Source organism: Seriola lalandi, unplaced genomic scaffold (assembly GCF_002814215.2).
Source record: "Seriola lalandi dorsalis isolate HSWRI2012SDOR001 ecotype SW California unplaced genomic scaffold, Sedor1 jcf7180002054758, whole genome shotgun sequence".
Lineage (NCBI taxonomy): Eukaryota > Metazoa > Chordata > Actinopteri > Carangiformes > Carangidae > Seriola > Seriola lalandi.
Window position 1 is genome coordinate 1167554 of NW_019525311.1, and position 12376 is coordinate 1179929.

Consider the following 12376-nt stretch of genomic DNA (forward strand, 5'->3'; position numbering starts at 1 on the left):
TAAAAAAATATCTTTGTTAGTTTGGAGTTAAAAGGGTAAAACTCACACATTGTCTTCAAATTTGACATCCTAACAAAGAGGTTTTCCCTGTGCTGTCTCACTCAGAAAGATTCTCAGCCCTTCAACTTAACTGCTTAAACTTTACGTCTTTTGCCTCTCTTAAGCGACCCGGTGTAATAATGCTGTACATTTTGATTCAGCTCACTGTTGCTTTGTTAAGTCCAGTACAGCTGCTTTCTCCATTCACTTATGTGAAACCAAGCCAGACCAAGTGTTTGACTGCCTGTTGTGCAGACATCGCTGAAGCTGCCTACTGGCTGGAACATTTGAGTGTATTCATGTAATACAGTGAAAAATGTTGCAGCCTTGCAGGCTTCTCCTGTGTGCTGTTATAAAAAAAGCAGATGAGTCACTTTAGAGCTGTTGTTACTGGTGAAGTTCAACATTGTGAACCCTGAGGAACAGGAAAGAAGAACATTGATTGCATTAATCGTAGAAAAATACCTTTTTGTAGGTAGGGCTAAGGTTTTTTTTATGTAAAACACTACCCTCATCACCTAAGTAAACCCCAGCATCAGGATGCAAGTGTCCGGTTGCTACAGTAGCAACAGTGTCTCCATTACAGTGAGAAATCTGGACCTGTCATTGTTTAGATCTTTTACCTCTCTAATCGTTTTAAAGCATTACATGCTATCTGTGTGGATAAATGTGAACATGTTTTATGTTCTGTTGCTTATGGAACATTACTTTACATTGCTGTTTAGAGCAGCCAGTTGAAAATGTGTCTAGCACAAAATTAGCTTCCACCTGTTTTGTGATGCAATTTGAAATTGGTCATAAAAGGCTCATAGCTTTCACATAGTCTATCCATTGTGTGCAGATCAGGGACATCTTGGCACACTTAACCAGTGCTGTCCCATTGCTCATGAAGAGAAGGGGAGGGATGGCAAACATCAATATGCTCCATTTGTGAAAATACATATAAAAAGCCACAGATGGCTTGATTTCAAGGGTTTTCTTGATAGCATTACATATTTATAATGAAATAAGCATCCATCAAAGCATAGGGGTAAATAATAAAATAAAATTCCATTTAGCTTCTTCTGTTGTCCTCATATTGTGCATGATGGCTCACTGTCACACTTGAGTAAACCAGGGCCTTCATTTTATTTCAACTGCATTTTTTGGTGGCAAATTCAGTTCATTCCAGTGGAGTTGCCACGATAATTGGATTCACTTGCGGGGGATAAGTAAACCCAAGCCAGTTTTTCACATGAAGCTCAACTTGGGGGAAGTTTGACATGTGAATTTGCACCATTGACTGATAACAAGCTGTCTTGACAGTGCTGACCCTTTGAGGGATGGTGAGCCAGAGTCCAAAACGGAGTAGGTTATTGTAGCTTATTAGCTCCATTGCACCTTTCACTTTTATTTAACCTCTTCTGTTAGAGTATAAACTGCTCCACAAAAGAGTAATGGTTTTCAGACAGGAGTCAATGATACAAATATGTGTTTTAAATAACTTGTGTGAACTTTGTCTGTATTAGCAACCAAGCCGAGCTAATGAGCTTGCTAACTGACCATTAGCTAGCTTGTTATCCAAGAGAGCCTTATTTCCACAAGTTTTCATTTAACCAAATGGTGTAATGTGGTGACCAAATGTCAGGGGGTGTAAACAGCACATTACAGAGAAAATAGACAGGCAGCTATTGAGGCCAACTAGAACCAAACCAGCTGGATAGTGTATAAGCGGTTAGCTTGCCAGATATAGCAGTTCAGTAACTAGATTAATTTTGCTGTGCCTACAAATCAAAATGTCTGCTGTGAGAAAAGCTGCCTAATGATCACATTTTGATTCAAATGATGTTAAAACCTAATTGCTGTGTCACCTTTTTCCAACTGAAGCCTGCCCACTTCAGATCAGTGAACTGCACAGCCAAAAAAACCCAAATACAGAAATCACTCATGTGACATTACCAGAATTGTTCCAACTTTGGCAGATCATTTTGCGATCATGTCGGAAGTAATCTTTCATAGTAAGAAGCTGAAGAAAATTAATGTTGTCAGGGACAGTTATTCCTATCAGTCATCTGGTCTCTTTTCAATGAAGATTGCATGTGGCATGTGGTCAGAGGATTAATTACGCTGTGGTTGTTTGATCCTTTGTCATCTTCACTGCCAGCTGTAGGCTAATGTGTTGGATAGCTACCAGTCTTGATGTGTCCTTGCTGTTTGAGCTGTATTGTAAATAAAGGGCAGTATTTGTTTGGATTACAGGTTTATGTTTAACCAGACCTTTTATAATTGTGTGGCATGAAAACAAAACTTGTCTCACACACAACTAAGCTAATGGAGAGTGATCTGTGTGATCTTAGCCTTATCATAGTGTATGTGAAAATTTTACAGTGTTAAATGTGTGCAGTTTTGACGGAAGACAGAAAACACCAGTTCACAATCATTAAGTGCAAAACGTTTTCAGTTTGTTCAGTCTGCAGTGTGGCAGCAAGTGGAGTGACTGCCAGTTTTTGTCAGCCTTTGCTCACGCTCACTCACACACCACCTGGAGCGGTGTTGAGGACTCTGGATTCCAGGTCACTTTCCCAGGCAGCTGCTCGCTCTCTGCCCCTCTAAACCTCTGTCCTCTCTGCTCGGGCCTGCTCTTTGGCAGAGCCCCATGCCCTGCTGCTGCTCCATTAGGGAGGGCTTTAATCTCCATCATTGCCAGCAGCCTGTGATGTAGTGACTCTTCTGCCCCGTGACAATGCCAGGCTGATATGATGGGGAATTTTCAGACTATTACACTGCAGAATAGATTTTTATCACCACTTGTTTGCACATAGATGCCACTGTCTTCTCAAACAGCCGCTCCCAAGGTAGAATGACACCAATCATCTCAGTGTGGCTCACACAGCACCCCTTTGCTTTCCCGCAGACCACATGTCATTGCAGGCTGCTGGCTTTGTTGACCATGATGAACATTTTTACTATTTCAAAACTGATAAACACTGAGCTCTTTTACTCGTAATGAAGTACACGTATCCTAACAATTAACAGCTGGTTCATTGACTCTTTCACCGCTTATGCATTGTGCATATTTTTGCATGTGAGTGCTTGCACGGTTGTTGACCTTTTGGTTGAGCAACTTTCCTCCTTGCTGAAGGACAGAAAAGAACACATAGCCTCAGTCTAAGGCATGTAAATAATATATGTACATTTAATGGTGTTTTTTCATAAATTTCCCCAATAGCCTGATCTTGCTGGGAAATCTAGGTCAGTGTCAGAGGCAGGAAGCAAAGCATGTATCATAATATTGTTGGTGACATGCGTTGAAACCCTGGGCCTAGCCCACCCATCAATAATAGACTCAAGATGATTAAAAACTCTCACTCATGTTTTGTTTTTCCGTTGGGCAACTTAGCTCTTCTAAATACAGCACTATAATCTGTGATCAAATCCCAATTTAATATTTAATCATGTGACGTGCACTGAATGTCCTATGTAGGATCAAAACGGTGACTCAGTACTGACCTTCTCCTCACATCTAGTGAGCGCTGTGTGATCTTGTCAGAATGCTTCATATTGTGCGACACCAGTGGGAGGGAGGGAGGTATTAACATTGAATTTATCTTGCTGATAGGTGATGAATAATGGCAGACGGTTTACCAGGAAGTCCTCAAAAAGTAATCATTAAGAATTGCTATGAAACACTGTCCCTTTTGCCATTACATGCACCCACCATTCCTGCAAAGCACAGTTACAAAGTACGGTTAAGTTTCCATTCAGGCCCAGCAATATATAAAGGTTTTTTTTCCTCAACAGAATATGTTCACAATTCTTTTGTCACATAAGTCTAAGTCAGCATGTAATGCTCCAGATTTAAATGATGTGTAAACCACTTTAGTTGTCACAGGCACATGGTCTCTGTGCCAGTCAGTTTTGGAGAGCACACTCAGTTAAGGTGACATGCATCCAGGCCGAGGGCATTTGGCCATAAATTTTGCTACATCACTGATTCATGAGATTTAGATTTGAGATTAATAGCAGCTAAACCATGTGGCCGCATGTGATGCTTGCCTCCTAAACATCCATCAGAGAGATTGATTAAATCTCTCTGATACAAAATGCATCAGAGAGATTGATAAAGCAGGACACTTCTAATCCAGTTTCTGAGTAATTCGCCTTAGGTTCATACTGGGGTCATTTTCATTTAGCTTGATAAAAATTAGTGTGTTTTTATTTTATTTTTTTTAATATCTGAAATCAAAATAAAAGGTTGGGGGTATTTTGTCCTTCATATGTAGCAAACCACAAAATCAATGTATTTAGTTTTTAACATTTACCAATACTGACTACTTATATTCCTCATCACTCTACCACTGAGCATTGAGGATAATCCCCTGAGTTTAATCAAGGCCGTCAGGTTTTCTCTCATTCTCTCACTTTTGATCCAGCACAGTTAGCAGCAGGCAGCAACTCTTATTAATGGGACAGTGTCGCTGGCTGCCTGGAAGCCAGTTGCAAATCTGGGGTAGTGGGTTATCAGCAGAGGAGCTAAGGGCATCCGGCGCCCAGGCTGCAGACAGATGCAATATGTTGTTGGTCAGCATGGCACAAGCACTCGGGCGACACAGACACATAGTGTGCTCCCCCAGGCTTCAGCATCTGTTTTCTGTTTAAACTCTTGTCTGGTCATACCAGAGACTAGACTCAGCACTGTCACTGTTGCATGTCTGTGCGCTTACTGTTAGGCAGTAGCAGTAGCTGGGTAGTTAATAGGGTTCTACTGAGAAAGAAATTCAGCCATGACCTCATCTGCTAGGACTGATCAGGAAAACTTGGTTGTGATTGGCCAGGGAGTGCAGTCCTGGAACACGTACGCAGCATGCTCTCATCCGCACCACTGCCCGCAAACATCATCTGATGCTCTGGATCGGGCTACTGATAGTTTGTGAAGTTGACTTTATCTATGTACAACACATCTTATTGTTAGAGAAAGCTGCTCTCAGTTCCGTCTATGCAATGTGTGGATGTTCTCCATCCACTCATAAACCTAGTGGCATGTGAGAAATGAGAAATATATGAGAAATGTGGAAAGCAACCAAAATGAAATTCAATTTAAAGGAAACAGAATAATAACAATAATAATAATAATAATAATAATAATAATAATAAAAAAATCACCTTCAGGGCAGGAATGCTGGAGCAAAGCGGCAGCAAGATGAAGCTCTAGTGAAAGATAGCATATGGCATGAGGCCACGGAGCAGGTGATTGCTGTTTCATCTCTCCACGGTATCAGTGACCCCAGTGACCATGTTAAAAGGAAATAACTTGATTTAAAACTGCACTGCAGACAACCAAAGCAGCTGGTAGACATGAGCCGTCACTGGGAAAGTTTTGGCACAGTGCCATCAGACCAACACACTACACCAGTCAGTGGGCACACTGTAAAAGAGTTCAGTTGACTATGGGTTGATAAGTGAGCATATATTTCTCCCTCTGCTTAATATATCCATCAGAGTCAAGATCAAACTCTTGGCAACTTTGTAGCATTAAAGCCATTTAAATGTTTTAATTGCAAATGAACATAAATCATTTTGCAATGTTCTTCTTCATCTTTTAAAAGTTTTGTGGGAGTGAGTGGCTTTGGAACTTGCCTCCGACTAAGAGCCTGGCAGCTTCTTTATGGGCCAATAACACTGTGCCCTGCAGGGGAACAGAGGCCAGAGAAAAACTGAAATGAAAGCCTACACTGGGAATCTGTTTTTTCAGGAATGTCATGCTGTTCCTAAGTTGCCGCTAAAAGCTGGTGTGACAGCTGATCAAGAATTATGCCTTTGAAAGAAAGTGATGGTTTTCTTATTTAATGTTGGAGCTTCATGTCTTCCTGTTCTGGCTGTCACTTATTGTATCACCCTCTGAACCAGCTCTTTAATCCCCAAACTATATGTCTGTGTATTCACTGTCAGACTATATATAAAACATTTGTGTGAGGTGAATCTATGGAGAAGATGTGTCGTGTCAAGAGTGTCACACATTACTGCTTTATTCATTGAAACAAGTATCAAACATCAAAGTGCATTAAAAATATGTAGCCTTGCTATATTATCATCTGGTGCAAACCAGTGTCTATTTCTGCCTATACAAAAAGAGACATCTGTACTGCAACAGCATCGAACAATAGATGACTACATGGCCTCATCCATTGGCCTGATGTGGACAGTCTGTCACAACTGCAGACATTGAGTTTTTGCTGCAACAAATCCCTGTGTCAAGGCCCTGAATGTATCCTAGGCCTCTCTTTTATCTCCAGCCCTATAGCATTGGGATTACCGTCCCAAAGGAGAGGGGAGGCGACACTAGACTGAAAACTGCCACCCCCAGCACTGTTTTTGTCATTGTGCTCTCCAGCCCAGATCCTTTACTGCCCCCAAATATTATATCGAGTCAGACGACAAAGAACTATGAAGCAGTTTACTGTTTTCAGGGAGGGGGGCATTTCTTTGATTTATAAGATGTCCTGAAACAGGAGCCTATTACAGCTGAGCTGACACCCAGAGGTCAAGAGCAAAGTTCTTCAGTTATGTAATAGCCTATGGGATGTTCTCACATGCCAGAGGAAAAGACTGAATAGCCAATCAAAAGGCCACGCTCCTCTCCCTGGAGTCAAACTGCTGCTGTACAAACATGTCCACCCCAAAGTTTATTTGTATTGGCTAAGTTTAGGACTGTTTATATTCTGGTCAGAGAATATGTCTTAAAAAACTTTGCCAGCGACCTCACAAATAATAGACAACAAGCATAAAATAATGGCCTAATAGTTGTAATAAAGTGATACCTCTCTTGAAGCAGTGTTTCGCATCATGTTTGCGAGTATCCTCGACGTCTAAAAAAACAAGCTAAGTGCATTTTCTTCCTCACAAAGCATATGCAAAACAGATAAAATAACAATTTAAATTTTCCATTATTTACCTCCATATTGGCTTGTTGGCAGTTTTCCTTTTCACTGGCTGTTCTGGCTCATTGTGACATGGAAAAAAAACAAAACGGGGGCTGACTCATAAACACATCTCTCCATAGCGCTTTGGGCCAAAACCTCCACAGGATACCTTTTTAGTTTCGCAATATGTGTGATGTGTCTCTTCCTTCCCCCGTTTTTCTGTGCAGGGGGGGACACCTGCAGCCAAGATGGAGGTGAAGACGTCACTCCTAGACAACATGATCGGGGTGGGCGACATGGTCCTCCTAGAGCCCCTGTCTGAAGACTCGTTCCTCGAAAACCTGAAGAAACGCTTTGACCACAATGAGATCTACGTAAGTCTACTGTTTTATATTCAAATGATAATTGTATGAATGTAACTGAATGTCATTTGAGTAGCAGTGTAACAGTATAGTGACTCTGGACACACTTTATGTGATTGTAAGAGTCACTTTAAGTTAGTCTTCTGCCTCTAAAGTCTGTTATAGAAGGCTTCACCAAGGAAACATGCAGATACAATTTCATAACCCCATTGTTCCACCATTTCCTCACTCATTTTAGCCTTGGCTACAGAAGTGGCACAGATACAGAGACCACAGTAACCAGCCAATCAGTAAATCACATCACCAATGAATGTAGATGATGCCTTTAAATGAGGCGTGAAATCCAGAGCTCAGGGACAAGGAGAGGCTGGCAGCCTGGTTAGGCTGTATATCTAGAAAAAAAAAAAAGGGGGGGGGGGTTTGTGAAACCATCATCCCTGCATCAGACAATTGGTTCTGGGTTTAGTGCTGTGGCCCTCCACGATTCTTCTGCTCTGCAGGTCGGCTCCTGTAGATGCCAGCCGAGATGATTACAGCTCTGCTCCGGCTGCTGTTGGCTCACAGGGCCCAAGGGATGATGTCACCTCATATAGCAATGATTGCCTTAGTGGTGGTCTAGATATTTTGCTGAGATGCAGCCCACATCCTGCTGAGGAATTGGAATGGTGTTTCTACTTTTTAGATGCCCTCGGAGCTCAGAGCTTTCTATTTCCTGTGTGGCTCTGACCTAAATGTCGTGGAGTAGTTAATCGTGCACAGTGCTTTTTAAAGTAATTTATGTAACACATGCTCCTCCAAGAGAGGTTTTAGTTACACTGGTGAAAATTCTTCTGATGCTCCTCTTTTTACTTTAGTACTGACTGCACATGAAGTGAAAGTTAAAAAAAAAAAAAAAAACATTCATGGAAAGGTGGGAATCACATGGTTCTGGGTCCATAATTGAAGCTTTTTGGTGGCATAAAAACTGCACCTCAAGATTGATGACCAAGAGAAGCTCTGAATCCTATACTTATCCAATAAATCTGTGGTGTACAATCCTTGCATGTGAATGCATTTTCCCCTCTGTGGAATCATTCCTTACAAATGGCCCCAACCCCCACCCCAAACTATCATATGACAGCTCAGGGCAGAAGAAACATGGCTTTGTTTTCCAGAGGGACAGCGCATCATGTATCCAATAACTTAAGTGGAAAATCAAAGGGAATGAAAATCGCCCTGCTAACTGCTTGTTATGTATCACTGAGCAAGAGGAATTACTGAGAACGTCAGTGCTACTCAAAGTTTATTAAACTTGTAAAGCCCTCCCCATTTTTACCTATGACTCTGCGTTGTGACTTTCGTGATTAGGTGTATTGCCTTTTCTTTTTCCACACCAAAACTGCAGCAGGATGAAATGGCACCTCATGAAATGGCATTCACGTAAATTAATTCTCTGAGTTGTAATTAACAGATGTCCTGATGTGTTATAGTAACCATCAAAGTCTTATTTTCATGACAGCTCAGGTTAAGAGATCACAGTCCCTAACCTATATTCTTTTTACGTAGCAGCTGATCTGTCAGCCCCAGCCATTTTTAATTCATCATGACTTCATGACTCTAAGTGACTTGTCACATCCAACTCCCAAGTTGTCACTTGATAAGCAATTATATTTTTCTCATAAACAGACAGATGAATAGGTACATTGTCTTGCACATAGATCCTAAACTCTGTGTGTTTTGTGGTTTAGAAGCTGAGTGACAAAAAGAAAGAAAATTGGATTAATTTATGTAGCTGCTGGGCATACGATGTGTCATCCAAGCAGCTGTAATATTCATGTAGCAGATGGAGTTTTATAACAAGCAGGAAGGCATCTCTACAAATGCAAAAGGAAGAAAAGATAGCGCAGCATGCATGATGCTGTGTGCATTATTGGTGTGTGCTGATGAGACATGACACTCATTTCAGTTTTAACCTTAGGCTACAAAGCCACCCCAACCTTTTTACTGCAGTGGAGGAGGTCAAAAGATTGCTGAGAAACCTTCCTGAGGAAAATGAGCTACATGATACTACTAGCAGGCAGGGGGGCAGAAATGGAAAAAAAAAAACAAACAATATAAATATATGAAGACCGGGGCTTTTTGGCCCCATCATATTTTTGGTTTTACCTTACTTGCTTTGGATTTAGTGTGTTAAAAGCCCCCAATTCATAGCTGTTTTAACACCAATTTTCTGAGATGTCAGACGGTTCGTGATTTGTTAGATGATCTCCATACTTGTTAAACAATGTTTTTGTGCTTTATTCTTTTGGCCAAGAGAATCCCTCTATTAATGCATGATACTTTTATTTACATTGCACACACTCTTTCCCTTTTGTACCTGTCCTCTGCACTTGAAAAGGCCTCATTCTGCCTCTGGTGTGCTATCGAACGAGAGGCTGTGGGAGGTTGTGGTGTTGCCACGGGGAAGGCCATGCTCCACTCTTCTCAGAGTGGGTTATGCAACAGCCATTACCATGGAAAGCAAAGAAAATGTTTCAGGTTGATGTTTGAAAGTGCTATCTGGGCTCTGTTTTGAGCGTAGGAGGATGATAAAGATGATTGCTTGGTTACATTTGCTTTCGAAAATATCTGACAAGTGTTATTTGCTGAACAGGACTTGTGAGTGTTACATAAAGGTGTTATTTTATGTGAAACAGAGAAAGCAGTGCTTAAATGTGATTAAAAACCCACTGCTGACAATTTGGATATCTTGCATTTCAATTACATATTATGCAGGTGACTGATGTGACAGTTTTTTTTTTTTTTTTTTATGGGAAACATGAAAGATTTTCATTTCTTTCAGTTTAAGTTGTTTTTATTGACACCAAATGCTAATATCTAGGTCTGATATTGGTATGGCAGCATGAACACTTGCACACGCACACATACACTTACACATACCCTCCCTTAGCATCATGACCTCTTCGCACTGTGTTTACTGCCCGGCCCACAGATTCCATGAACCTTTCATTTTATCTGTCTTCAGTTTCACTTCAGGCATTGCATGTCTCAACATTGCATTAGTAATACCCAGCTGAGAGAAGCTGACAGCAGCAGAATTCCTCCTGCCTCGACTCAGCAATTAACACCCAGATGGACAGAAGGGAGGAAAGGTTGTTGGAAACAGTGCTCCTGTCAGTCTGTGCAAAACCTGAGGAAATGTCTTGTGGATTCACACTCACTATCGTCTCTCCCCCCCCCCCTTTTATTTTCTTCTCCCCCACAGACATACATCGGCAGTGTGGTGATCTCTATGAACCCCTACAGGTCCCTGCCCATCTACACACCTGAAAAAGTGGAGGAGTACCGCAACAGAAACTTCTATGAACTTAGTCCACACATGTGAGTTCTCCCTGGTCCTTTCCAAAACCAGGTTTTAAATTTGATTTCTTTCATTTGAAATCTTTTTTGTTTTTGTTTTTTGTTACTGAGGATGGCACTTCACAAAAAGTATTTTTCAAGGCACTGTTAGTTTGAATGAGTTGAGCAGGAGCTGTCATATGTTGAATCTGTTGAGGATACAGTGTATTGCAAACCTCTGTGAGGATTATCAGTGTGGACCCGGTGACTAACGCGGATGGCTAGGGGCGGACTGAGATCAGAGGGACACTAGCTCTTGTGTAGAGAGTCCGTCTGCAGCTTCTGCCGGCCATTCAGCACCGTGGCATGCCATCTGTCCATTGGCAACATTAAGTCAGCATCGCTGTGAGGCTGCCAAGATAAAACAAAGCCCAGCACTCGTCAATTAGCCTGCTGTGTCTCTAGGCTGCAGCAAAACCCCTCAGAGACACAGACTGAAAGAGCGAGAGTGCCCTTCTCCCAGAACAGACATACTCCCAGCAGACAAAAGCGAGCTCCTTGGCTCTACTTTACAGCCAGCTATACAGAACCGACATGACACAGTTTCACACTGTTTAGCTTTTATTTAACTTTTTTTTCTTTCCTTTTGTTTTTCCAATGCCTGTCTCTTCTATCTTTTCTTCGATTAACTGGTAGGAACTACTGGTTCAGACCATGAGTTTTTCTCATGGACAGTTACTCAGTGCATTGTTGTAGAATTTAGAAGGTTGTCTTAATTTACCTGCTCAGTGACTTTAATCGCCCAAAACAGCAAACATAGCTCACAGGAAACACCTCCTGCCTTTAAACACAGATGTAGTTATGGATGTGAATTGAGAACGTCAACTGTCATTGTTTTCCTTTTTAAAAGATTTTGCTTAAAACCTTTGTGTTGAAGATGGACTGTATTGCAATCATGCACATTGCTAGAGGGATGATCTAAGGATGGTTAAATGTGTTGTTGTTGAACGCATTACCACAAGATAATTTAGGCAGTTAGCCGACCATTTGTCAAAGACTTTGCAAGATCATTTTCATACCATACTGACATGAGCTCAAACCAGTGCCTCCCTTTAAAAGGAAATTCATGTAAAGCATGAAAGATCTGTATGATAGAATATGCAAAAACACAAGCGTGCTGTTCAAGCTCTGCTCAAAACCATCTCAGTTTCTGCATGTCTAGTGAGGGATGAAACAGAAATTGGATCCGCTGAGTGACATGTGAATCCTCTAAACATGTTAAACATCACCTCATCATTAGTCTTTAAGTAAAGCAGATTAAGCTCTGTTTAATGGGACAGTCTCTTATAGAGGACCTAAAATGCCAGTCAAAGGCAGATTGTTTCAACATGCTACATAAATTCATCTTAATCCCCCAGTCTGACCATCTGGACCAAGCTTTGTGGCTTTACATTGATTGTCCTCAAGTAATGTTAAACCCCAAGTCTGGTCAAATGCTTCAGCCCCGTTATTCTCCACTCATTTCATTTTGGGCCCAGCCTGACATCATACCATCAAGTGTTATTGTTATATTTTATTTATTTATGTAGCCACCCACATTTATGGCATTGATGGCCACTGAATTTGCCAATTTTGATCTGTGTATGTTCGGTGCAGATGTCGCTGTGACATGTTTGGCATCACAACGGTTAGCTCCAAAACTGCTCTGTTTGCATGTTTTTTTTTTTTGTTTTTGTTTTTTCTTGATAGCCAGCAAAT

At 41.3% G+C, this 12376-nt stretch overlaps 1 protein-coding gene across 4 annotated transcripts in view; it reads left to right on the plus strand.

Moving 5' to 3' along the window:
- Window positions 1-12376, plus strand: part of myo1b (myosin IB) — a 58165-nt gene that overhangs the window by 2462 nt on the left and 43327 nt on the right. For all 4 annotated transcript variants that reach the window (XM_023424867.2, XM_087178936.1, XM_087178938.1 and 1 more), the window contains exons 2-3: window positions 7166-7312; window positions 10545-10660. In XM_023424867.2, the coding sequence (XP_023280635.1) occupies window positions 7187-7312; window positions 10545-10660 (242 nt within the window). In that variant the 5' untranslated portion in view covers window positions 7166-7186. The remainder of the gene's footprint in view (window positions 1-7165; window positions 7313-10544; window positions 10661-12376) is intronic.